Raw genomic sequence first — 27,721 nt, forward strand, 5'->3', positions numbered from 1 at the left:
TAAAAAAAAAAAAAAAATTTGTGTTTCAAAATAATTATTCATCACATTCATTTACCTTACACGAAAACAGGTAAGAAGACACTAGCCATTCCATAAGGAAAAGGAATGAACACAGAAGTAATGAACTGAATGTTGTAAAGCGCATGCTTAGTAACCTGACATGCTATTAAGTGGCCACAGCTAAACCCCCTAAACATTAAAAGAAACCCGACATGCCACACTTCATTTTAAAAACCAAAAATAAAAATTCCTATGTAGCTGCTAATATTTGAGCAGCATTATGTTACTGCATGCTTCTTGAAAATATAAGGAAAACTCTTCATTGCCATATAAAACCATCAAAACTGAGTACCCTACGTGCAAAAACAAAAATCACAAAACTGACCTCCAATGTAGGAACAAAGGTTGAACTGAATACATTTTTTAACCTCCAGTCCAATAGCACTGGTAAGGCTATTAGATGCAAGCAGTCAATGCTTGCAGTAAGAAAAAAAAAATAAAACTCATCTTTCTTCAAGTATTTCACGAACTGGTACACTTTGTTTTCTTCTTAACTTTCAAGAAGGATAATGTCCTGAAACTAAAGTTTATCTGACTACACAAGAACTGATTCTGACATACCTTATCATAAAGGAGGTGGTAAATTAATCCCACTCATGTTAGAAAACAAAATTTTATTTTAGCGTGCAAGAATAAATTGACATTTAGAATTATCTATGCAATATCCTTATATTTTTCAAATTTACAGTGTTATTCTGAATATATTAAAAAGCTGATGTGATCTGTGGCAAAATCTAATATCATTACACAGAAAACAAAGAGATATTTCACCAGGACCATAGGAGTTATGTTAAAACAGAAGTAGAAAGATAAACCACTCCTCCCAAACATGAAACAACACAAATCAAAACACAAACTTACTCTGAACTCAAAGACAACAAGACTGATGCAATATCTAATAATAGTTTCTCTCCATTTTCACCCATGCTGCCATTCTTCCAATCCAGCATAGCCAGTGCTCCATGGCAAAGAAAGAGAAGGACTGAGTCAGGGAGTTCTTCTGTGCACAGAGCCCCACAGTTACTGACAAACCACGCCGGCACGCCTGTGTGTTTCATTGTCCCAAGAAGCAAGTCACTGACCTGTAACAGCAAAATAACACCCATTACAGTATGTCAGCACAGGAGAAAAGCTATTTCAGGCATAACTTAGAAGGTGTGAAGGGATTTCTTGTACACTAGTTTTCTCAATTCAAAACCCTGGTCTTATTATTTCAGATGGTAAGGAGAGAGTAACAGATTTATGCCCCAGCTGAAGACTGAGGCAGAGGTTGGCAAGTCTCTGTATCAGCAAACCCTCTGAACAACTCTGACAGCACAGATTAACAACACTATGACATTGCACAGTCCTAGTGAAGAAACACACTCACCAAGGAAGGCAATTCCTCAACTGGTTCATACATAGCTCTAGTAAACAGAATAACAGCCAGTCCTGATGTAGTCTGGACAGTTTGCAGGAGTGTTGCTAAATGGCAGAGAAAGATATTTTACATTAGAGTGCAGCAAACGTGTGCTAGAACCATATATCAAAATTACAACAATGGTAATGCATTTTCCTAGACTGCTTGTAGTTGTGTAATGACAAATCTGTAGTGTCCACCTGGCTAGCAAGTATTAATGAATTTATGTTCTAGTGTAATAGGAAACTGTCAATATCTTTTAACAGATAGAAAATATAGAACTGCCCAGTAAGACAAGGAGGGCTGTGGCAGAGCCTATGGAAACACGTTAAATTCTACTGTACAAAAATGTCTGTATAAGAAGAAAATATAATTAGTTATAGTGCACCCATAAATTGTTCTGACAGCATAATTCAGAGAGATGTATAAATTTCTGGTAGGCACAGACATTCAACAAGTCCCCAAAGCATTTCTGTTAGTTTCTGAATTATCAGTAATAGCATTTACTTTTTTTTTTTAGGGTAGGACAAGTTAAACTGCAGACTCCAGAACCACAATCTACAAACCAAAAGACCAACTACTGTTCCCACTCCTCTTAGTCTCACTAATTCAATTTCCATTCAAGTTAAACTAAGTTTTTATACATACTGGTTGTATTTACTACAAAGACAACAATACTGAGTTAATAAAAATATTTGGGTTTGAATGTTACTAAACTTACCATCCATTAGGAAGTTTGTGGAGCTTTTCAGTAAACTACACATACATTGCCAAACAAAAGATTCATTGTGTTTCCAAAGATCTCCCTGGATATTTTCTTGTAATTTCTGTATAAGCATCATTGAAACTTTAATGGCTATCAGTAAATCATGCATTAACTGAGTCTGAACAATACAATTTCCCAGATTCTTTCTGTGGAAAAAAAAAAAAAGACAAACATGCATACAAGAAGGATAATAAAGCCATTCTTCACCATCCCCAGAAACCTACATTCTGCCAACTTCAAAAAGAATTAATGGTAAAAACTAATTTATCGCTTGAGTTGACCAGATACGTAACTACAGGAAAAAGAGAAGTGGACTCAAGGGTAGTCTGTTAAAATGAAGTTAACAAAAAAAAAAAAAAGACAAATTCTGCTACCCCTTCTGCAGGTTCCTGTGACAAACTTTCACTCATTCAATTCTGCCTGAGCAGAGCTGAATTTTTCCAGAAACTTTCCAAAAAGACCAACAGAATGCAGTGTTGCTATTTTCTCATTTTTCAAGTAGTTCCTCTATGTGCAAAGCATACTTCTATGATTCAACTTTTCTTTTAACATGAAAATAGAAAATACCTAAACTTTCAGTGTACAAAACACTTCATTAAGCACCCTCCTCCTTTGGAGAGAGATCACAGTGAAGAGACCTCACCTTAAGCAATGATGGAAAATATCAAGGTATTAAATGATGACTGCTGTGACAGACTAAACAGAACACAAATACTGAATTAAACACTCATGGCAAGTGAAAGAGTATTACTCTACCTGAATTTTATACCTATTGATTACACTCTTTAGTTACAATTCAGATAGCAAAACCACAACTCAAACATCTCCCTTAGAAGTAGTAGCTCCAACACAGTATCAGTGCCTTACTCTGTTATTTTATATCATATTTGCCACAAAAGAAAGAAATCAGCAGCTTTTTTATTTAAGATACACATCATTGTAAAGTGACATTCCCATCTTTCATCAATTAAAGGGATACTTCAAACCAAACCACATTATCTTGCAAGAGTGAAACAAAAACAGATAAAATAGAGCTTAATATTGAATTCACTTGCCTGTTTTCTTCCTGTATGTCAAGTAGCGACTTCTGGAGAAACTGAAGAACTAGTGAAAATAATTATGGTATGAATTTACTTAAAAGAGAAATAGAACAGAAAAACACCAGCAAATCAAGCACACATACACATCATACCCAGCTACAATGAACAGTTATCCATATAGTGGTGTTTCTTCCACTCCAACAACAAATTAAACTGACATTTCAGTGCAGACCAAAACAAGCAATGCTGAAGCAAAACCTCAAGCTGTTTTGCAACAACCTGATACAAAACAAGAGTTTCCAAACCACTTGGCCTGCTCCTATGAGGTATTGAGAATTCTGGTTCCTCAGCAAAAAGCTGAAATTACCAAAAAAGACACAGCAGCCATAAAAGGTCCACATGAAGCTGAACACTACTTGCATGCTGAGGGCACAATACGTCAAGTAATCCCACATTACCAGAAGATCAGATTTCTGCCAAATTACTATCCAACAAAATTCTTGCCCAGTGGGCCTGGGTTTGCTGTAGTTGACTGTTAACAGTTCAATGTTCCCACATCCAACTTTATTATGAAGCACAACACAGAGAATGCATCACGCAAAGGAGCATCAACTCCCCCAGGCCTTTAAGAGTCACTTTACAGATTTATGTCTAGGGCTGCTCAATAAAGCAAGACTGACCCCTGGAAATTAAAGTTACAAATCAAAGTCTTGTCTTTGACAAAAAAGTAGCATGTGAGGGTACTAGTTATTGAAAATTAACCAGGAGGAAATCAGATCTGATAGATCTTCATGCCTACCTCATGTAACTTCTTCTTATACCCAACCCTCCCCCAAAAATCTGCAGTGAAGCTTATTTTGCTGTAAATATAAGTTTACCTTCTTCAAACAGGTTCTTAATACTTGCTCTACCTAGAGGAAAGAAAATATATTTTAAGTACTGAATACCAGCCAGCACTATCTATTTAACATAACTGCAAACATTATTATCAGGTATGGCACCAAGGTGCCAACCAGTATTGAGCAAATCAAACCAGACAACAATATATTCAATGTCACTGTACCTAAGCTGAAGTCCTCCATGCAGGAAGCAAGGTTGTCCAAAACTTTTCTGTACAAATACACATCTGTGGTTTTCAGTTCTGCCCTAAGGCAGCACACAAAGCTTTGCACACCTAACATCATCAACTCTTCAGGAAGACCATTCAGTGAACTGCGACAGCAAGAAACGGCAAAATCAGTTTGCTTACACTGATGTTGAACATCCACTCAACTAAAGTCGATGTCAGCTACAACTCTAATAAACAGAAACAGTCTGTTTTAAAATAAGCATGCAGGTTCTAATTTTGCAGCTAGAAAACCTGTCAAATGGGTGTAAAGCTCTGGCCTGCCACCAAACACAGGACGGAAGCCCTGCATCTCTCAGTGGGGACAGTGAACCTTTTCCAACAAAGAAAGGAAGACAGCTAAGTACTGGATATTAAAAAACATTAAGGCTGTAATAAATTCACTAAAGAAATACAGCAGTAATTTTGCAACAGAAAAATTTAATTGCAATAAAAATAGGCACAAGAAATCAGTTTAGTTATGATTCCTCTGAACCCCTTTCTCTTGACAAAGCTGAGATTTTTTTTTTTAACAGAAGCATTTTGAATTTCTATTCTAACATTGGATTTTAAAATTCAAAGTGCTAATTACACAGTATGTTGTCTTTCCAATAATGAAACAGATCAAAATAATACTTCACTCTGAAGTTATTTATCCAATGATAAGTTACTTATAATTAAAATTTTTAACTAAGCCAAAAAAAAATGGTACTAATATTCACGTATTAGCACCACAAATTTTCAGCAATTATACCACAGTAATTTGTTGTGAATGACAAATTACTGACTTGTAGGTAAAGAGAACATTTAAACAAAATAAAGGCTTACTATTCAATTTTTTACCTTGCTAATACTTTTTTCAAAGGATTCTTCATGCTCAGTGAAAAATATGTCTCTCCCAAAATATCCAAACAGGCTTTAACCATGGGATCACATGCAGAGTTCTGATCCATCTTCTTCATCAATGGCATAATCTACAATCAAAAGAACGCAGGATGAACAAAAAGCTCTAGATACACTATCATTAACAGTGGTAGATTTCCCTCTCTAAGTATATAGTGGAAAACTGTCCTCTCTTTATTTCCTTTGAGTTTGAAGTGTTAGAAAATGTTCCAAGAACACCTGTAATACCAAAAAGACATACATACAAAATAGGAAACTTGGTATCACTTGTCTTCCACCATTTTCAGTAACTAATTTAAGTACTAGAACTACATTTCTACCTGGTCTATGTGCAGCAGTAACAACTGTTTTTTACCTGTTTCCAAGAATGCCTAAAACATTACAAAGTTTATTTTGAATTGTATTCCCCATTAACAGTGCACGACACAGTTACCAAAACCACACTAACAACAGTGAAGTCTTACTTGTTTAATACACTGGATCTGCTGGATGCCATTTCTCAGTTGTGCACAGTGCAGAAGCAGAGAAGCCAGGTTTTGCTCTTCAGCCTTTGAAAACTCTACATTTGGAAGAAAAATCCCTTTTTAGAAAGGAATTACAATAAACACTGTAAACAATACATAATTTATAATAATATAAAATGACACTGCTTAATTCTTGGGTTTTTTCCTGTTCCAGTAAGTCTACTGGTGCCACAAACCCTTAAGTCACCTTACAACACCCTAACACCAATTTTTTTTTTTTAACAAATGAAAAAAAAATCAGTTTCACTGGAACATAACAGTAGGCCTTACCTGCAGTACAAAGACCACTTTCACAAAATCACAGCATGGTTGAATTGGAAGGGACCTCTGGAGGTCATCCGGTCCAATACCACTCAAATAGGGTCATTAGAGCTGGCTTCTCAGAATCATTGCCATACAGCTTCTGAATACCTCCAAGGCTGGAGACTCCCTGACTTTCCTGTGAAAGCTGTGCCAGTGCTCAGTCATCCTCACATTAACACAGTGTTTCCTGATGTTTAGAGGGAATCTCTTCTGTTTCAGTTTGTACCCATGGCTTCCTGTCCCATCACTGTTCAGCACAGAAAAACCCCTGGCTCTGCCTCCTTCATGTCCTCCAATCAGGTATTTTTCACACATTGGTAAGATGTCCCTGAGCCTTCTCTTCACCAGGCTGTAGAATCACAGCTCTCTCAGCCTTTCCTCATAGGAAGGATGCTCCAGGCTCTTCAGCATCTTCAAAGCCCTTAGCTGGACTCTTTGTCCATACCGCTCTTGTATTGGGGAGCCAAGAACTGGATGCAGTGTACCAGGTGTGACCTCACCAGTACTATCTCATAGTAACTTGCGTATACTTTAGTATACAAATCTCACATTACTTGGTGTTGGGTTTTTTTAAAGTAAATATCACTGGAAGTTTATATCATCAAACAAACATGAAGAAACAAAAAAAACCCCACCCAAAATAAAAGACTACATTAACAGTATCTTTAAATCAAGTTAACTGCAGAAAACACAAAGACTGGGAAAAATACACTGAAAATGACCTCCACAGAACCCTTCCAACCTCAATCATTCTGTGATTCCTGGAAATTCAGTATTAACCCACAAATTAACGCTAGTACTTTGTATATCACTGAATTACAGGTGTGCAAGTGGGGTCACAAGTAGGACCTTCTTTCACCTTCATACCAAAGACAAGACAAAATGAAGAGTTTTCAAACCAAAAATACAGTGCTCTAAAGGATTTTTTTAACTCTGTCAAGGTAAGAAGTCATTGTCATTACAAAATAAAAATGAACCACACCTGACACCCACAAAGCACAACCACTGGAAATAAAACATAATAAGCAGAAACACAGATCAATTTTAGTAACTACTCAAAGGCAAGAGAAATCACACATTAGTTCAGAAAAATACACTCTACTTACTTTGAAGTTTTTCAAGCTGATGATGATCAAGAAAGAATGCATCCACCTGAATTTCCTTCTTCTTCTTTAAAACCATTTTAGCTGATTAGAGAAATACCTCCTTAAAAAACAACACACAAACAAAAAAAATCAAACCAACAGGTCCCATTGTTTTAAAAGCATAATTACAAACACTTTCTATGATAACACTTCCTTTTCACTGTCCTACTATCCTGAAATAATGTTTATTGCATTACCTGTGCAATTTTTTTTCAAAGTAATAGCTCTCTTTAATTTTATCAATTTCAACTATTTCAAGCATTTCATCCAAAGTTCACCCAAACTGCATGACACAAAATGGAACTCATAGCAAAGAGGAATTGCTATATGCATGACAAAGTTTTTACTGCACTTGTTACATAGTCTCTGGCATGACCCTGGATCACTATTTGGGACCATCATACAGAAGCATGGTAGTAATGGAACAAAACTTCTGTTTTACTGTTCAAAACTCATTCAACTGTATTGATGTCAAGTTAGAACTGTGTAGCAAACAAAACTGCTTTGCTATTATGAATGTTGCAAAGACCAAGTTACTCTTCTTGTTTTAAGTAGTTCAAATTTAATGTGCTTACAGCTTCGCTGACATAAAAGCTCATTATTAACAGAAGAGCTGAATTCGGAAGGGACCTTTAGATCTCGACCAATCTCCTGCTCAACCTGGGCCACCTGAGCCAGTTACCCAGGTCCACGTCCAGATCTCTTTTGAATATTTCCACGGATGGAGACTCCACAGCCTCTCTGGACCACCTGTGCCAGCGCTCGGACACCCTCATGACACACGTGGTGATTCCTGTTGGCCTCAGAGATCCTCCTGTGCTTCGGTCTGTGCCCATGGCCTCCTGTCTCGGCACTGGGCACCACTGAACAGAGCCCAGCCGCATCTTGTCTGCACCCCACCCCCCTACCCTTCACATATTTCTATAGACCGCTAAGATCTCCTGATCTATTATCTACTCCTACTTGAGAGTATCCAACACCGCAGCTCTCGGCACCTTCGGGCGGTCACGGGGAGACAAGAGCCCGGCTGCCCAGGCCCCGCTGCCCGCAGGTGCCCCGCGCTCTCCCTCTCCAGCGACCCCGCGCCCCACCGCAGCTCAGAGCGCTCGGCCGGACCCGGGGCCGCGCCGGGCCGCGCCACCACCGCCTCAGGCGCCCGCCCCGCGCCTTCCCGGGCCCGCAGCGCGACGGCGCCCGCCTCGGGAAGTGGCTGCAGCGGTGGGGAAGGGAAGCGCCGAGAACCCCCCCAGCTGCCCCTTACCCGAGCGGAGCCCGCCGGTCGCGCCGCGTCCCTTCCCGGTGCCCGCGCCCCGCCCGCACCACGTGCCGCCCGCCGCCAACCGCGGCGCTCCCCGCCCCCGGCACGGCACGGACCGGACCGGCCCCGCAGCGCCGCCGGCACCGCCTCGCCGGGAGCGCCCGGAACAGCTGCTCCTCGTCCCGCTTCGCGGCTCCGGCAACAACCACGCGAGACTCAGAATCACAGAATCAGTTCGACTGGAAGAGATCGAACTGATCGAAGAGATCATCGAGTCCACCTGTGTCCGAACACCACCTTGTCAGCTAGACCATGGATGGCACCGAGTGCCACGTCCAGTCTTTCCTTAAACATCTCCAGGAACGGTGACTCCACCGCTTCCCTGGAAAGCCCATTCCAATGCCTAATCACCGTTCCTGTGAAGAACTTCTTCCTAATGCCCAACCTAAACGTCCCTTGGCACAGCTTAAGACTATGTCTTCTCGTCCTATTGTCCTGTCGTCCTTTTACGGATACAGCTGGTTACCTGGGAGAAGAGGCCGACCCCCACCTTACTCCAACCTCCTTTCAGGTAGTTGTAGAGAGTGATAAGGTCACCAGTGAACCTCCTTTTCTCCAGGCTAAACACCCCCAGCTCCCTCAGCCACTCCACACTGGACGTACGGTCCAGACCCTTCAGCAGCTTCGTTGCCTGTCTCTGGGCTCGCCCCAGGGTCGCTGGCCTTTGTAAAGCACAATTAGCTTTCTTTATTTTAAAACATATTCTTAACTTTGGGAAAAATTGGTGGTAACTTTGATGTATCTCATGATAGCTTGTGTTTCTCTCCGAGTAGCTACTCTCCCTCCTCAGTTCCTGAGAGTCCTCAGCAGTTTTAAATGGATGTTGAGTCTTTCAGAGCTTAATTTGTTGCATGCCCTTACACACAGCAGCTTAGCAGAGCCACTCCAGAGCTGACTACGTTTCAGAGCCAGAGGAAGCAAACCCCAGTAAAGTATCCAACACAGATCAAGCTCATATAGGCAAAAATCCTTTTTCCAAGGAGTAGAAAAGAGCCTGGCTAAACACTTCACAAAAATCCAATAAATTTACTTTGAAAAGCACCCTCCATTTGTTTGTTTCCTCTCAACCATATCTCTCGATCCTTTACAGCAGTTCATAATTTGTCAGCACTTCTGCATTTTCTAAAATTATAAAATTATTAACCAAACCCAGCTATTTTTTATATATAAGCATTTATACATTTACACATTTTCCAGTACCTCAAGGAAGCCTACAAGAAAGCTTGAAAGGGATCTTTTAAAGAGCACGTAGTGACAGGACAAGGGGGGATGGATTCAAACTGAAAGAGAGTAGGTTTACATTAGATATTAGGAGGAAATTCTTTGCTGTAATGATGGTGAGGCACTGAAACAGGTTGCCCAGAGAAGCTGTGGTTGCCTCTTTCCTGGAAGTGTTCAAGGCCAGGCTGGATGAAGCTCTAAGCAACCTAATCTAGTTAAAGGTGTCCGTGCCCATGGCAGAGGGGTTGGAACTAGATGATCTCGGAGGTCCCTTCCAACCCAAACCATTCTATGATTCTCTGGTTTCATTTGTTGCCAGAGCAGATTTTTTTTTTTTTAGTTTTCAACATCCATGTGCTGTGCCTTTCACAATCCTCCCAGGCCACATGCGAATATAATGTATGTAACAAGTACATAATTGGTAAGTGATAGAACTATCAAATGGGGATGGTCTTTCCTGAATCCGTGAGTTGTATCTAGCAAAAGGGGAATCTTCCACTCATTTTTAAAATGGTTATTGCAAAAGGGGCTGTTGTAAAATGCCAGCTCAACATAGCAGTCATGCTTCCACAAAGATTTAAGAGCAACAACATTTTGGCAAGGAAAAGGGAGAAAAATATTGCCACATGACTTTCTTAGCAATCTAAAGCAGCTAGAGGCCACAAGAGTTTGCTCAGAACTTTCAACAAACTTCTGGATCCCCCTTTAACACTGAAGCTTCACAGTACGTTCTGACTTCTGACATGGTAATGGCCAAAGGAATTGAGAAAAGGTTTAACTACGTACAAACACAAGGAAAATAACTTGAGTTTTTGTTTGTTTGTTGGCTGAATTTTCCCTCTGGTTTGGGTTCAGCTATTTCTAGGAAATTAACGGTGTTGTTTGGCACTACCTGTCACAGTGGCCTACTCTAAATGCTGGATCCTCTTCAGCTCAAAGAGAGACTGAATGCTTACAAGTGATTTAATCTTCCAGACAAATCAGACAATACACCCTCATTTAGTGTAAGCAAAGTTCCTTCAGCCCAATGCAATACCTGCATATTTTATATTCAGTATGATCCTCTTTCTACAGGCTACCCAACTTCAGAAAACCTTTTCAAGGTTCTAGCTCATTTTCTGTAACACTATTTCCAGTAACTTTCTGCTTTCCAAAAGAGCTTTAGTTTCCCCAAGGTTTTCCAGTTAGGGAAAGCATCAATGCCAGGGAGCTGTCAGGTAACACCTGAAGAATCCGTACTTTGTAGTTCAATGAAAGCAAAGAGGCACCTCAAGAAATGAAATTATAGCATGCAACACCCACACATTTTAATTGCTTTGTTTCTCTAACAGCACCAAGTTTCCAGTGTTCAAAATAACTTACTTAGAACTAGCTCACATACCACCATTGAGCAGCTCAGCAGGCAGGGGTTTTGAGGCTTAACTGCTTTGAAAAGGTAAAGTAACTCTGTTTTCATAATTTGTGATCTGCTGGTAAGGAGCAGCAGACCCTTGAATTACTGGTGCTGTGGCTCTGATCTGCTCTGCTGCATGCCAGAGATCTTGCCGGAGACCAAAACAGGATCGTAGCACTAGAAATTTCTAGGGAGAGAATAAAAAACAACCAAGAAAGCATCACTATGTCATTGCACAAATATACCTACACCTCGAACACTGTGTGCATTGTTCATCCCTACAGAAGAAGAATGTAGTAGGACTTCCAGAGGTGTGGGGTAGGGTAAGAAGGATGGCCAAAGATAGAGAGGGGCACCTCTCCGAGTAACCATTAAAGGGAATTTGTAACTTTGCTCTCAAACAGAAAATGGAACATGACAGAAATTTCTAAGAGCACTTCCGTTGTCTCTGCAAAAATTTAGGGGCATCAAATGAAACAAGCAGGTGGCATGTCCAAAACTGAATGAATTATTTAAACCACAGAGATCATCAACCTAGGACATGTTGGATCATGAAAATTACATTTGTTCAAAAGCAGCTGGACTAAATCATGGGAGAAAAACAAACAAACAAACAAAACAGCAAAGGCTTCAAAACACAAAACTTCTGCATCACAAAGTCTCTGAACCATTGGAGACTGGGGCAGTATTCTGGGGTAATGACACTTAACTTCCCCGGGCTCTGTCTGAGGACAACAGCCAAGTGACTGGTTACCAGGCTGGCTGACCTTCTGCTCTGATGTCCTGCTCATCCCATTTTTATTGGGATATCCCAGCATATTTCTGCTATTCATCAGAAGTTTTTTTCTAAGCACTGGATTTACACTCACAGACTTTACAGTTTTGACAAATCAACATCCACCGGTGAAAATTCTTCTTAAAGGAAATATTCTAAGCCATGGAAACTTTAATGTTCAAGCTGTAAATTCTAGTCTTCTTGAGATATGCCTATATCAGTACGTAGAATATTTAATATTTTATGTTTCTTTCAGAGAGAGATGATAATCTCATAGCTTGAAAACTCTCAGAAATTGATTATTTAGAGCAATATAGAATTTTTCCACTATGTGGCGCCAAACAATTAAAAAGCAGTTAAAGGGAGACATGGACCTTCTCATAAACTGTAGTTTTCTTAAATAGAAAAAACCTTTATTAGTAACTAAAGTAACCCCAGATTCTTCCATTCAAAGGTACCAAAGCACAAATACTATGGGCTATTTAGATAAAATGCCTTTTTTCTGTCACAGAAAGACAAACTATAGCCTTAAAACAGCAATATTTTAAGTCATATCATAACGATAATAATTGAACAGGGATGATCTTTCTCCCTTCTCCTCCTCCACTAACATAATCCCTTTAAAGTTTTTTGTTAAGAAAGATCAAGATACTTTTAAATTAATTTGAACATCACTTGAAAATGATCTATTTATTTATATCACAGTTTTGTAATTGCAACTAGTATAAAAATATTTTTTCTATTGCAAGTCTCAAGTATATATATCATCTTTCCAAAGAATCCACACAAAAATGAATTCAAGAGAAGACACCGTATGATTTAAGATTTTGGAATCACAAAATGTTTCCTGGTATATATTTCCAATTGTAGACACACATACCAATCTGAAATACCTAAACTTAAATGGTTGCAATGCTTATTGATGTGAGAAAGGACCAGAAGAACTCTTTTTGTCGTGACAGGGTAAGGTTTTGATCCAGCATGTCCGTCATGTTTTACATATGAAGGAAAGTCTCATAAAACCAAAATTTTACATTCTAGTTGCAGGTTTGATGACAACTTGATCACTTCTGGAATGTAGCTAGTGGCATTTTTTGGATTAGCTTCCATCCTTTAGAGTAGATGTTTTACAATACAATCTTCATAATACTTTAAAACAAATGAGGTTATTGTTTAGTAAGATAACAAAGAACTTAGAATTTACTTTCTAATTAAGTCCATTACAGTAAAGAAGCCCATAACACACATCTTCACCCCACAGGGAGGCTAATACTTAGGAGTCCTCATTAGAGAGGGAAATATTTCATAATGTTTTGACTTTGGTTTACTTCTGTAATGAACCAGTTAACAGATGATCATTCCAAAGTGCAAATACCTGCAATTTGCTTCTACAATGTACTGCATATCAGGTTTTTTGCATTTTTTGCACAAGAATTTGTGCAGGTTTATTATTGTTTTCATGTAACTTCCATCAGTGAGAACAGTAAGGAGAAAGAACTCTCTTCCTGAGATTGTGCTTACGTGTATAATAGTTTTCTTTGTCTTTACCTGGAAGATTTATGGCCTTCCCTCTTGCTTTCTAATTACAAAAGAAAGTTATGTTTCGTTCTATGCATCCCAGTTGTTCCACTGGTAATTTTATTTCCATCAGTAACTGACAACAGATTCTAGCCACTTCTACATACTTCACAGCTAAGGGCAGTTGAGAGAAAATCCTGAATACCCCTATTCCTTCTTCCAGAATATTTTTTTATGCCTCTTTACATATTGATATCGAGAGCTGCATGACTGTAAAGCATTTTTATTACTTGAGGGCAGAGAAAATGTCAATGCACAAAACAAACTGAAAGAAACACTCATTGAGTGAGCAGGCTTTGCTCTCCCTCTTGCGGTCCAAGCATGTCATTCCCATAGCCTCCGCTAGTTCTGTGCACTCTGGATTCAAAAGCTTTCTGCACACTTGGGGGTACCCAAAGAGAGCGTGTCACTATTGAAGTTTACAATATGGTCAAAGTTTTCGTTAAAGGCCAGTGCTAAAGCATTTGGTATACTGTTTGTTGGGAACTAAATGTTGATCTTGATTCTTTTAGCTACATCTTGTAATCTAAAAATTTTTTCATTTAATTTAAATGTTTTTAATGTAGCTTGAACAGTCTAGACAGAAGGTATACGGTAGAAAACAATGCACTTCTTGCTATACCACCAATCATGTTTTTAATATATTATTTCAGCGACCAGTGTTAAAAAAATACATGAGGCACTTAGGAAAGTGCCAGCAAATGAAGCAGTTTCGGGAAAGTTGTTGGGATACTTTAAGGTCACTGCAAGTGTGTGGAAAATTGGAGGCTGTACTGAACTGAATAGGAAAAAATGAAATTCTGTGTATAATAACCAGATGGGGAATATTTGAGCTTTTAAGACCTTTTTTTTTTTTTTCCAAACTGAAAAACTTGCACTTCCAATGACTCACAGATGAATGTGAAAAAGCAGTTTAGTCTGCACACCTACATTAGAAATAGCCACCAGAGGAAGGGTGAGGTGTGGTTTGTTTATGCACCAGAAGAGTCTGTAAAACATTTTGCCTCCCTAAGTAACAACCCAAACAAAATACAATCCCTAAATCTCAATCCAAATCAATGTGTGTACGAGGAAGATTTCTGTACATGCTGGACAAGCAACATACTAATTAATTTTTCCAAATACTTTTTAATACTTTAGGCAGTCTTTTAAAAAACACACAGAAGACTGGTTACCTGAGATACACTCTCAGCTCTTTTCAACCGTAGGGGACCAACAGCGGGATGACAGCACGACCCACCAGCACACGCACCTGCTGCTTCACCCCAGCTGGAACTAAAACACAAAGTGTGTTGTTATTTATAGGACAGGACAGCTCTGCGAGACCCACTCAGCCCACAATATCCCCAGCACTGCCCCGGGGGCTGCACGGTTCCAACTCTCCGGTTTGTACTTGACAAATGACCTTCCACAAGATGTGGAATTTAAATTGCGGTAAGCGCCGACGTTGGAGCTGAGGAACGGCAAGGCAAGCGGATGCTTCTTCCTAAGATCGTCTCCGAAATTAAAAGGAAAAATTCCTAATTCACAAAGGAACTTAAAAAACTGGTACGGGGAAGGACTACAGGCAGGCCGTCCCTTCCTGGGACCCCTCTGCCAGCCTTCCCCTCGCAGCGCTGGCTCCAGCCAGCCTCCCTCCGCCCTCCGTCCGGGCACACGCGGGGCAGGCGGCGGCCCCGGGAGCGCGTCCCGCCGGCAGGACAACGCGGCCGGACCACCCCGCTCCGCTTCCCGGGGAGGGCCCCCAACTCCGAACCTCCCGCCTGCTCCCGGGGCGGCCGAGCCTCGCAAGCCCCGCCCGGGCGCCCCGCCGGGGGCGGCCCCGCTGCTCAGTGGCCGCCTCGGCCGTCGCTCAGGCGGCCGCGCCGCTCGCCGCGGGGATGGCGGGGCGGGCGCCGAGGGGCGCGGGCAGCGCCCACAGCCCGGACGGTGCCCGGCGCGGCGAGCCACGGCCGGCCAGGTTTGACCTCCCTTTCGCTGCCCCCTTCCCTCCCTTCGCGAGCCCGGCTCTTTCCCGGCCGGGTGTCGCTCCCCGGCGGCGGGGGCGCGGCGGCACAGGCGACGCGGTGCCCCCCGGGTGACACCGTCGGGTGGCTTCGGGGGATGCTGTGTCAGGTCATCGCGGTGTGTCGGGTCACGGCAGGACCACGGGGTGCCGCGGGCGGTGTCCCCGCGGCGGGGACTGGCGGGCTTGAGGGCGATGTAGGTCCCGTGGGTTCCAGGCTCTTCTCGTCCAGTTGGCAGTGCCGCTGCCGCATCCCTGCTGCCGTCCCAAAAATAGAAGAGCAGGAAGAACACAACTCCTAAACAAACGACCAAAATGAAGATACTTTTGAAATACCTACACTGGCAGATTTCGGAATGTGACATAAAAATTAAACATGGGTACTTAGTGTGATGTGACACTGCGATCTTAAAAATTGCTGTCATCAGGCAAAGGACATAGAACGATCTTGTGTGCTTTACTGTTGTTTGCTGCACACATTTGACACTGGTCAAATGCAGATGCAGATGAACCCTCTGTTGTGCCATTTCCCTGGGAAGCTGAGCTGGCAGTAATGAGCTGGGAGCAGGCAGCCTGGCCCCTGAAATCAGGGGGGGCTTGCAGAGGTCTGTGCCTGGGACTGGAGTGGGAGGCCCTGGCTGAATGTATTGTTTCACAACAAACTTCTCAATATATTGGAACCAAACTTCTCAATATCTAGGAAACAGTAGGATGAGATTTCATAAATGAGATTTTGAAGGAAGTTTTAAACAGTTTAGGCTACAGTTTGTCTGAACACAGAATTATGCAAAATGAGTCAAATGGAAAATAAAGTTACCAGTGTTTGGAGGTGAGTAAGGGCCCTGGCCAGCAACAAACCTGAGAATGACTTCCTTGATTCCTGAACAGGTCCACTTTGTGTCTCATCATTTCCCTTCTCCAGTCCAACCTTTATGGCTCCAGAAAAATTTTTAAGTGTCAATGAAAAGGTGGAAGAAAGGGCCCTGAAATTCGAGAGGTATAGTCCAAATGGATTTGGGCTGGTGAACATTTTGGGATGGTGAAGTATATATTTGCACTATATACTGAGCAAACCCACACCTGCCGAAGCAGAACTTACCAAGCTTTCTCCAGCACAGAAAGGACATCCAGAACATATGGACAAAATGTGAAGCATTTAGTTAACTAAACACTCAGTTTTGTTCAAAACTGAGGAAAACACTTGACAGTATGATAAGGAATATGCAAATTTTTTAACATGCTTCAAAAAGGTAGAACACTGTTGCCTCCTTCCCCCTGAAATATGTTTTGATAATTTCCAAGCAGACAGCAAAGGAAAGGAAATTATATCAATACCTTTGGGGAGAATGTGACATTCTGACTTCTTGAAGCCTAGAAAGCGGTTTATAAACTTAAAAAATGAAAATGACGAATTTAATCTTTCCAGACTTGTCAAACTTGTCTCAATTAATTTTTGATGACATAATTAGAACTTAAGGCTTTAATGTGCGCTTTTTTAGTTTACTTTTCAAAAGATTTAATTTTTAAAGACTCAGGGGATACAGAGGGCTTTGCGGTGGGAACTGGAGCAGGAAGAAGGGGCGGACTCTGAGTAGGTTTGAGTGCTGATTCAGAGTACTCTACTAAGCCAAGAGAGATGAACTCATTTTTTTCCTCCCTTGGGGAATCAGACAAGAAACAGGAAGTCATTGATTCTAAGTAAGATCATTCACTCTGCAATTGTAAACAGTGTATTATGTGCCTGTAAATATTTTCAGAACCCATTGGCTTGTTGGAAAATGCAAAGTAAATTATTACGATCTCTAGCAAATAACCCACCATAAAAAAGGTTATTTTCAATCTTTTTATCTGTAATGTTTATACAGTGGAATATTAATTAGCTTGGACATTGAGAAACTACTTGGCTGGACACACTGTTCACTGCCAGAAATCCATCTACTCAAATGCTTTGTCTGTTGAAAGACAAACATTTTAACTACACCCTCTAATATTGTGCCCTACCGAAAGCAAAAATTCTTTCATTACTTGATCCGTTTGGGTTTTCACTGCCACAAACACTGAAATATCCCACTGTTAACCAGATGTTGGCTGCGTCCCTTTTTGTCTCATGTAGCTGAATAGACAATCTATCTAATAGTAGACTGCCACTCCTCTTTACTTAGGAGAACAGAGTCCAGGCTGTCTGTCCAGATCAACCTACAGCTGAAACTACTTCTTCCCTCTGTAAAGTAGGAGAAGCTGCTGCTTGGAAGTGCCACCTTTTCCCTTAGGACGGGGGGACTCTGCATAAGGAGAGAAGAGCATGGATTAGGGAAGGGACAATGGTGAGCAACTTGCTTCCCTGACAGTCCAAGGAATTTTCTGCCAAGCTTAAAAGATGGGGGGGAATGGTAAAAGACACAATAAGTGTCTTGGTCACCTCGAAGGATAGCAGTTGAAATGCTTACGTACTTAATTTTTAGAACTCAGGTGTTGTAGGATCGACTCAGGAAGCTATCTTATTAACATGCTTAAATCCTAGTGATTCTAGGGGGATTCCTGAGTGGGAGATTCCTGAATAGGTTTTAACCTCTGGCTTAGCAGCTTGAATCATAGTCTGCCGGACCAAGAGGAAGAAAGAGCCAAGAATGGAGCACTTATCTTCAGACAAGTGGTTGTGGTGAAAAACTGCCAAATTTTATTCAGTTTTCCTTTCCTAATTTTTTTTTCTAACTTAAGATATGGAATGAAAAAAACAAGGAAATTAGGATATGTGACAAGGAAGAAAATTTTGAGCCAGTTTTTCACCTGTTGAGCTATGATGAACTTGAGAGTAATGCAAGACTTGGGCAATTTAGAGGAAAACTAGAAAATATTACTGTAGGAAAGTGAAGAACTTTTTGAAATCCTGCTCATGACTTTGATCTGTCTTGTGATGCTTTGCCTTTACTTTTTTTCTTCCTGTTGTCAGAAGCAGTGGAAAAGATAAATGCATAGGTCCAGCTCCAGCTGAGGGGTTTCAACTGGGGCTACCTCCTCCAACACTGGGAGGAAGGGAAGTGCTTAAACCTAGGCTTCTGAAGTTCTGGAGTAGTCATGGGGAGGGGGGCTCTCCAATGTGTTAATTAATCCATGCTAACTGTGTCAAGACTTGCAGTATGGAGATTTGTATTATGCATGATTTTCCTGTGTCAGCCTCCTTCATCACACTGAAAATGGTGGCTACTTGCCTTTCCTTGTGAGGATCTCACTTTTCATGGCATAGGTGACAAACATGCAGTATAACCTTATGACTTGTAGTTTTTTCTTTGTTGTTATCTTCCATCTTCCACTGAATGGAGTTTTTATATCTGTTTGTTATTTCTGAGATAAAATGGATACTTAGGAGCTATTCAGGCTTCGTTTTCAAAGCCACACCTAAGTGTTTAAAGCCCTGCAAAGGCCAGGGCCTTTGCTTAGCAAGGGAACTTCTTAGACTGAATGGTTACATTCAGCCTTCCACTTACTCTTTATTAAACTGTCTACAAACACTTGGAACACAACAGAGCCCAGTCCTTCTGCTTGTACACAGATGATTTTCTTGGCTTCTCAGACTCAAACCATGATGAGCCAGCTCTCATCCTGAATAATTTTTCCAGTACTGCTTGTCCAGAAAGGCATTGAGTATAATTTCCAGAAGACATGAGCTGTTAAATGGGGATAAAAGCACAGATTTGAAACCAAAACATGTATGAACCAGAACGTCCTGAGATCTGCAACAGCTAATGCAAAGGGATTGTTTTTCATGTGTGAGGTCCATTAGGAACCATTTGCTCACCTGCCTTTGCATTTGGAACCAGAAACTCCCCTTTGCATCTCATTAAGGGTATTAAATTTTAAACACAATTTGATTAGACATAAGAATTTTAAAACACTTCTAAAAGAGTCATCTGCCAAACATTTAACTTGAATAAAACCAAATGTTCTACTAACATACAGGTAGTTACACCTATGTAAGGCATTTTCTAAGCAAAAGCTCAGTTCTCTACAAGCCTCTCCTGTGTAAGAAAGAATATATACAGTAACTGAAGATTAAGATCTGTGAAGTGTCACTGCTTATCAAGGAAAACTAATTGCAGCCCCAAAATTTTAGGAGAAATTAAAATGTGATAAAACTAAATATTAGCAATACAGATTTCAGAATTTGATAGTTATGATTAGGGCTTTTGTAAACTAGTGTATTTTTACTAAGTTTTATTAAACTGTACATGTATAAAATTTGGGGACATTCTTAAGATTTATATAAAATAGATTAGTATGTACAGTAAAAAAGTCAGACATTAAATACATACTCAATTTGATATGGAGATTTTTTCCCTTTTTTTTCCAGCATAAATATGGCTGAACTTTCAGAGACAGAAGGTACTGTAAACTGGAAGGAAAGATGTTTAACTTTAGAGTCACAGTTAATGAAATTTCGTCTCCAAGCAAGCAAGATCAGAGAATTGCTAGCGGAAAAGGTAGGTCTCATCATATGAATTTTAATGCTGTATAAATTATTTTATAATGGGGGCTGATCACGTCATGGTTTGAGATTACAAGTACTGAGGTTTTTTCAGAAAGGGAAAAATAGCATTTTAAAACAAAATATATGGACAACAGGTATGTTTTAATGCTGTAAAAGAATTTCACACATCAGAATTGCCAGAAAAAAATGTTCATTTTCAAATAAGAGTGCACTGGCAACTCTCCCGCAGAAAAAAAAAATGTATTCAGTAATCACTTTTACAAGTGATCACTTTTACTTTTTGAAATTAGTATTTAACACATTTATTAAATATTTAAGATGTGATAAGACACAGAAATCATTGCAGAGAAAATCCAGAAGTATTATTTCCCCCAGTATTCCTGACTGAATCGTGTAATTTACCAGATTTTATTTTCCTATAATAAGACACCTCCAACTATGGCTCATCACCTGAGTCTGGGGACCCAGGAAGTTGAAAAGTATTGTATCATTTAATTTGAAGAATACTGTTTAAATATATTCTTTATTGCTATTAGAAAGCAGTGTAGGTAGAAACTCTAAATTGTTTACCTAATCTTGCAATTTTTCTGTATGGCAAACCCTCATTGAGGAGGTATTGCAGAATATTTGGTTTTGAAAGAACAATAAGCTGTTCAAAAGCCATCCTTTAAAATTTCATTTAAGAATAAAAAAAAATATAAAAGGAAAGCTACTTGTGTCTTTCATTCCAGTTTGCAAGGCTCACAGATAAGTTAATGAGTTACTATCATCGGTCTTGGAGGAGAACATCCATCAAAGAGTACAACAGTGTCTTCTGTAACACTCCACAAGATTATTGGGTGCTTACACAGTTGGAACTGTTAGATCATACATATCTGTTCTGTGTCTTTACCCCATTTGGACCACTGCATTTTTGGATTCTGGATGGAAGTCAAGTGGCTAAACAGTGGACATGACTTTTCTGGGAACCTTCCAGCAGCCGTAACTACCATGTTTTATGTGGCAGCTGCTGGTGATTATAGTTTTGGGAACCAAAAAGTTAAGATTCATGAACAGCCCTTCACAATACAATCTGAGTTTAAAGAAAATATTTTAGAAATTTTAATGCTTTCTATTTGACTTTTCACTTTGTTCCTTTACAGTTTGCATTTACAGGCTGTTAACTGCTAGAAATATTCCCTTAAATTAACAGAAATATATGCATAATCATGTAATTTCAAATATTGGCATTAAAAACCCCCGAACAAACAGAATAAGGGGGATAAAATCACAAATCTTCAGCACTGTGCCTGAAACAAAGCACTCCAAGGCAAATTACACTCTCACATCTGTGATAAACATGACTCCAGAATAGTTTAAAAAATCTTAAGCACTTGTCGTGTTATTGCCCTCTTGTTTTAATTTGTCTTATCTTTCTGAGAAATTTTAGAAAAAGTGAAGTGTTTACAAGAATTACAAATGGGAGAAACATTTTCTGGTGAAGACCACAGGTCCACTAAGTATTCAGTTGGGATAATTTGATATATTGCTCTCCTGAGCAGAGCATTAGCAGACTTCCTGAAAAATAATCCTTCTCCTTACTTTGTCACTTTGACTTTTTAGTATGAATCTTTCAGTCATCAGCTGGAGTTCAGCTGGGATATGCATTCAAGACTGGTCAGAGCTCAACAAAATGAGATGATATTCATCTGCAAGTTTAGCAGTCTTGAAAATTCAAAACCAGCCATGTTCAAAAGGGAACTAAAGTGTTTGTGTGTATTCGGGCGTTGGTTTTATTTGCCAATAATCCAGTGTTTGTTTTTTTTCCACATATTTAGTTTTTGGAATTATACAAACAATTCTCAGTATTTGTTAAAGGAAAGATAGACTCACGGTAGTTTGAAATTAAACTGCATGGAATTGTTTCTCACAAATATATCTGAGAAACAGCAAAGTGAATAATGAAGACCTGATTGGCCAGTACTTGACGATCATCCTGATACTAATGACGAAGAATAATACAGCTGATGTCAGCCTTTATAGGTACTTTCTAGTACCTATTTGTTACCTGTTACAGAATGAGACAAATTGGCAAAGCACATAAATAATTCTCACTCTTACTTTGATTAGCACAGGCCTTTATTTGTGGTTTTGTTTACAATCATCTCTATGCTATGAAATGTGTACTAAAACATTGAACAATAGCACCAAACAGTGTTCCGCTTCAAAATAGCAACAGAAATCACAGTACTGTGGCGTGACAGACATAAAACCCTGTGGGTATTATACTATGTAATTGTTGTAGAAAACAGTAAGAATGATATTGTGACAAAAACGGGTAGTCTCTACAGGAAGATAAGAGAAATGAATTGATGGTAATTCTCTAGCCTTTCTCTGCATGTGTTTGAGAGGTATCTCTTCAAGACAATGCATCAGGAAAAGGAGTTTACATCCTGTTACACTATGTGCAGGGCTTTTCAGAAACTGCCATTGAGTTTTTCCCCTTATATTTGTTGTATAACTTAGTCTAAAACCAGATTTAAATAAGGGATTGCTTGAATCTATCCATTTCCAATATTTTTATCTGTGACCTGTGTGCTTCTGTAAATGTATTCAGGCTGTGGATTAATTGAAGTACTTTTCTGACATGCTAGAAATTAAGTACCTTTGCATAGTTATCTTATTTAATATTGCCCCTGCAAATAAATGAACAGTCAATATGAAAAGTCTTGAGTATATTATTCCAGTAGATGTGTTCTAATTTAGAAAAACAAACTATTTACCTTGTTTTGTAAGTTTAGCGAGTAGTCATCCTTGAACCTTGGTGGTTGAGGAGGTTGAGAAATTTGCATTGTAAATGTGTTTCTGCAGTCTAGCAGAACTTAAATTTTTTAGTGAACTCAGGGAGAAGAGAGAGAAGCAACAGAATACACAGTGTTTTGAGAAAACTTAAATCCATTCGCTGTTGTTTATTTGTTTGAGTTTTTAATATTTTTTTCATTTTGCCAAGTAAAGAGTCTATATTTATAAATCTAATGTGCAAAGAAAGAGACTTTGTTGGAGTTTTAAGCAGAAGCTGCTGCTGTAAGTGGGAGAGGTCTTTACAGGAATTTAAGGAATGATGTAGAAAGTATCCCAGTATGCCAAATTTAGGATGGCTGTGGAACTGAGTTTTAAGCAGAAACCTTTATTTTAATGCAGCTTGAGTCTTACGTATATGAAGAGTTTACTAAAAAAACCACTTTGTTGAATAAAAGATTACAGTGTTATACTGGAAGTTAAGATTCCAGCTGGCATTTCAAGTCATAGGAAAAGTTAGTCACCTTCATTCTTTTCATAGTAAGTACATTTTTCACCTAAAATATGTGTGCAACATCAGGTGTAAAGTTAATGTTCTTCCTGCTGCTAAAAAATTCTTTTAGTAGGAGAACTACATCTCTGTCTTAAATTCCCACTTGGGCAGCCTTCACTGAATTTCTTTTTCATGAGACCCTGTAAGGACGGAATATGGCACTAACCCAAATGTTGCATTATGGGCTGTCCAGTAATACTCAACATTCACATGAACATCTCCCAAGTTTGTTTCCTTCAGTGCTGAGGGTCAATATGTTATGCTTTAAGTTATTTTCATATGTATATTGATTTGTTTGCTTTTAACCTTCCATTTGGATATTCTCTGTATACATGCTCAGCTGGCAACCAAGTGTGTAGACGACAAATGCCATAATATTTATACTTTCTGTGCAGTTTATGAAAATGGAATGATAACCAACTTTTAGGCCAAATACTATTTCCTACATATTCCAAAGCATAACACATTTCAGACTTTGTCTTACAAACCAACAGCTAAATCCAAGTCCCATTGTATTTTTATTCATTTCGCAGTCCTATTTATGGTATGTCATTTGACATTTGAAAATTAAGCAGATGCAGTATGTTTTGTTATCTCTGGCATGACAATTTCATGTTTAATGTTTTCAGAGGCAAAGTCTATAACACATTTGACTTAGGCAGTGATTGCCAATATGAAAATTGTAAAAAAAGCACAATGAGTATTTCCATTCAAAGGATTATGAAAGGTAAACTAAAAGGGAGTAAAGTACCATTGAACCAAAATTATTCAAATGAAGGTTATTTTTCAGTATTTCATTCCTCTTAAAAGACTTCTTGTCATGGAAAATACATTCAGATGCAATGAAGAAGATACAGGAGAAAGCAACAAGAGTTAAAGAGAATAAAAATTTCTATGGCTAGAGTTTTAGGTCTGTTTACACCTTTTTAATACCTTCACATTTTTCTTATAGTTTCATTTTTATGCCTTGTCTATTATTAAGTTTTTCTATTATACTGTTTTATAACAGTAGAGGGTTTTTTTGTTGTTGTTTTTGTACATCTTAAAACTACATTCTTTCTAAGGAGGCCGAAGATGAAAAAAAAAAAAAAGAACTCAGGAAGCAATAAATTAGCTGCTCTTCTAGAGGCCTGGCTGGGTAATGGCATGAAGAGCACAGCTCTTGCTGTGAGGTCAGAGGATTAATATCTTCCCTTGGGTGGTACAGAGACAAGGTCATAAGTTCTATTCCAGCCCACCTGAGATGGGGAAGTTTGTAGAAGTCGTGGAAGCTGTGATAGTGGGCAGCCACCTGTGCAGATTCTTAGCCAATCTAATATTTGTTTAGCATTCCATTTTTAGGAGCTACAAGATGTTTTTTCTCCATTTTTCATGGTGAAAACTCTTTTTGCTCTTAGAAATTACACATTTAATTTTCATTCCCTTGGCGAGTATTTTCAGGCTTTAAATATCTGTTGTCTTCAAACTGCAATATGCAGCCTTACGTATATTTCAGGAATCTCTTGCTCCTTCAACATCTGTTTCCTATACCCTTTAGTTTCATTAATAAATTCCATTTCAGTCAAGTTTTCGATTTGTAAAATGTTGGCAGTGAGTGGTACCTTTAATTCTTAAGCAATCCTCTCAGGCAGTGGCATGAAAACAGGCCCCCTGTTTCAGATGGATGTTCATGTTGTGGCTCTAATCAGAAGTCCCAATTCAGTGAGACAGAGCTATAGAATTTCCACAATTGCAATACAATGATCAATACAAAACCAAGCAGATCAACAAGCAGTTCTTGATATGTTTCTCTTTTTCATTTTAAGCACTATGTGAGACTTCTTTTTCCTTTGCTTGCCAAAGTGCTTTGTCCCTCTTGCTAAACTATCTTCACTTCTTTCAAGATTTTGGATGTTAGGGTAGAGTCTGTTTGTGCTAGAGTGGCAGTCTACCGAATTATATTTGATTGTGTCTGTGCAATTTAACTATCAAGACAAGATCTGAGTTGGAAAAGATGACAGCCAGAAAGAGTGAACATTCCTAGTGTTTTACCAGGCTTAGGAGAGTCCTATGACTGACATTGGGAAAAGTGCAGTTATTCAGCCAACATTGCATGCTGCTCAGTTGTCCTTCACTACACTGCCTCCTCAAATCCCACTGCTGAATTTAACTTTTTTAAGTCTATATTTACTGGCAGCTGGCCTAGATTACCAATTCTGGAAGAGTTCCCCCTCTGGGCTTTTCTGTTCTATATTTTTAATTTATATAGTTTCCAGAAGAAATCATTAATTTTACTACAATGAACTCAACTGAGATGTGAAAGATTGTTTTTTTTCATATGTACTTTTCACCTACTTAATGGCCACTAGGAAAACCTTTTGAGACAAATAATTCTTAAAATCATGCTGAAAGAACTAAAATATAACTCAGTGGTAAAACTGGTTTCATCATGGAGAGTGACAGAAATTTTGAGCCTGATCATTTTGGAAACTGAGCAAATAGAGACTGATAATTTTTGGAAGTTTTGTTTTGTTCCAAGGAAAGAAAGGCTTTTGTGCTAAGCACAGTTCATCTGAATAAGCTGAATTGCTAAAAATGAGAGTTAAGAGGAACTTGCAGTTAAGTGCCTTTTGCCTATTTAGGAGAGCAGTGCCAGAAGTTGCTGTAGTTAGAAGTGAACAGGATTGTGATGAAGACTGTAGAACTATTAGCCATCTGCAGAAGAAGCAGAAGCATATATTTCTATATATGTGTGTGTGTGTAGACTTACATACATATATATATATAATATATATAACTTATATCAAAGAAACAAATTGGTTTTACTCTCCATATATCAGTGTGATAGAGGAAGATAAAATGGAGTTGGTTAGATGGCAGATTTGCATAAGAATATGCAAATGTCCTATGGCACTCCTTTATTCATGAGAAGAATTGTAGCCTTTTCCCTTTTAATTGGTATTGAAAATGAAGAAGACGGGAGAAGAAGAAACATGGGAGTGCTCTGAAAAATAGCAACTTGCAAACTAACAGGTTGTTAGCACTAATCTGTGCGTTGCAGTAGTCATAACCTAGGTGGGCATTCAGATGGGATTTGTAGGAAAAAATAAGGCTGTAGCTTTAGAGATTTAAGCCAGATAACTAAATCTTTCATCTAAAGATTTTTTTTTCATGTAGGAAATAATAACAAACAGTAAAATTTCATATATTATGAACCAGTAAAATAGTCAAGAAAACTCACCATGCTTCATCTGTGAGTAGCCTAAAGAACATTTGAGCCCCATGGAGACTCAGCCTTTAGCATTAGCCTTTTTGGGGAGATCTGTGGCAAAAAGAAGCTTAGCTACAGAAAGCAATTCTTCATTTTGATGACTAAAAAGCTGAGTAATATTTTTATAGGTTTTGTCTTGTTCTAGGGAGAAGCTGTTGTGACAAAATATTCAATTTCATTTTTCACTGAAGGCATATTTAATTTTATAAATATAGGTGAGTCTGAGGTATCATTTCCTAGATTTATATGACAAAATATATTTCTATTAAATAGTTAAAATGCAAAGCTGTTCTATTAAAGATAAGTCTTTCTAATTACTGTTTTCCTTTGGGATAAAAAAACAATCAACCAGTAAAGAACAAAGTATTTCTTCCCCAAGGCATGTGCTCATTCCTCCTTTACAAATTATCTTCTTGTTTATTTTTCCTGTGAAATACTAATATATTTATTTTACATCTCTGTTCTTTAGGTGTTTCATCTATATGGCTTAATTAGTCAGGTCGTATTTTGAAGTTTGTTGTAATCTATAAAGATTTAACACTGCCCTTATGGAAAATACATAATACATAGAAGAGAAATGTCAAGACAGAAGGAATAATGTTTGAAAATATGGATGTAACATACCCAGTCAGCTTTTTAATAAATGAGTTACAGAAGTAGGAGGAATATTACTGTATTTTCCTAAACTAAACCACCAAAAAAGAGACCTTTTTGTAAAAAGAGCAAGCAATGCTTCTAAAACAGTTTTACCATTGCTTTTAACTAACAAATATATGCAAGGCTTTATACATGTATGGATTAGGCATAACATATTTTAAACCATGAAAACTGGTGGTTGTCAAAGCCACCGGCAAGCAGATTACTTGCTTTTAAGGAGTACTGACTTTTCTTATGGAAATGCAGAGATTTGTTGAAATATTTGGGTCTAAACATAGGAGTATAGAAACAAAAGGGGAAATCTTGGTCACATGCAGTGCTCTGAAATAGCTGACAGGCATATTCTTTAAACCATTTATAAACTTACCAGGCATGAGATAAAAAAACCAGATCTTTTGCCTTTATAACTTCTTTCTTCAGTGTGAAAAATTAGGGTCTTCTAATTGCCAGCTTATGTTTATT

The 27,721-nt window shown here is 38.8% G+C and overlaps 2 protein-coding genes across 5 annotated transcripts in view; one reads left to right on the forward strand and one right to left on the reverse strand.

The window, feature by feature from the left end:
* The window catches only part of THADA (THADA, armadillo repeat containing), a 164,922-nt gene extending 149,787 nt beyond the window's left edge, over positions 1 to 15,135 (reverse strand). For 2 of the 4 annotated variants that reach the window (XM_027641213.1, XM_027641214.1), the window contains exons 1-10: positions 14,706 to 15,135; positions 7,207 to 7,306; positions 5,738 to 5,832; positions 5,214 to 5,344; positions 4,329 to 4,477; positions 4,144 to 4,176; positions 3,281 to 3,329; positions 2,181 to 2,371; positions 1,430 to 1,524; positions 922 to 1,142 (exon numbers count right to left, since the gene is read on the reverse strand). In XM_027641213.1, coding sequence (XP_027497014.1) covers positions 922 to 1,142; positions 1,430 to 1,524; positions 2,181 to 2,371; positions 3,281 to 3,329; positions 4,144 to 4,176; positions 4,329 to 4,477; positions 5,214 to 5,344; positions 5,738 to 5,832; positions 7,207 to 7,282 — 1,040 coding nt within the window. In that variant the 5' untranslated portion in view covers positions 7,283 to 7,306; positions 14,706 to 15,135. Of the gene's footprint in view, positions 1 to 921; positions 1,143 to 1,429; positions 1,525 to 2,180; positions 2,372 to 3,280; positions 3,330 to 4,143; positions 4,177 to 4,328; positions 4,478 to 5,213; positions 5,345 to 5,737; positions 5,833 to 7,206; positions 7,307 to 8,506; positions 8,555 to 14,705 lie in introns of those variants that run through there. The other 2 variants (XM_027641212.1, XM_027641210.1) reach the window with 2 other exon arrangements.
* Positions 15,136 to 15,441: 306 nt separating this feature from the next.
* The window catches only part of PLEKHH2 (pleckstrin homology, MyTH4 and FERM domain containing H2), a 53,370-nt gene continuing 41,090 nt past the window's right edge, over positions 15,442 to 27,721 (forward strand). Inside the window, exons 1-2 of the mRNA XM_027641700.1 lie at positions 15,442 to 15,490; positions 19,884 to 20,013. Of these exons, the coding sequence (XP_027497501.1) occupies positions 19,891 to 20,013 (123 nt within the window). The 5' untranslated portion in view covers positions 15,442 to 15,490; positions 19,884 to 19,890. The remainder of the gene's footprint in view (positions 15,491 to 19,883; positions 20,014 to 27,721) is intronic.

The sequence above is a fragment of the Corapipo altera genome, unplaced genomic scaffold, assembly GCF_003945725.1.
Source record: "Corapipo altera isolate COAL_440 unplaced genomic scaffold, ASM394572v1 48b, whole genome shotgun sequence".
NCBI classification, from domain to species: domain Eukaryota; kingdom Metazoa; phylum Chordata; class Aves; order Passeriformes; family Pipridae; genus Corapipo; species Corapipo altera.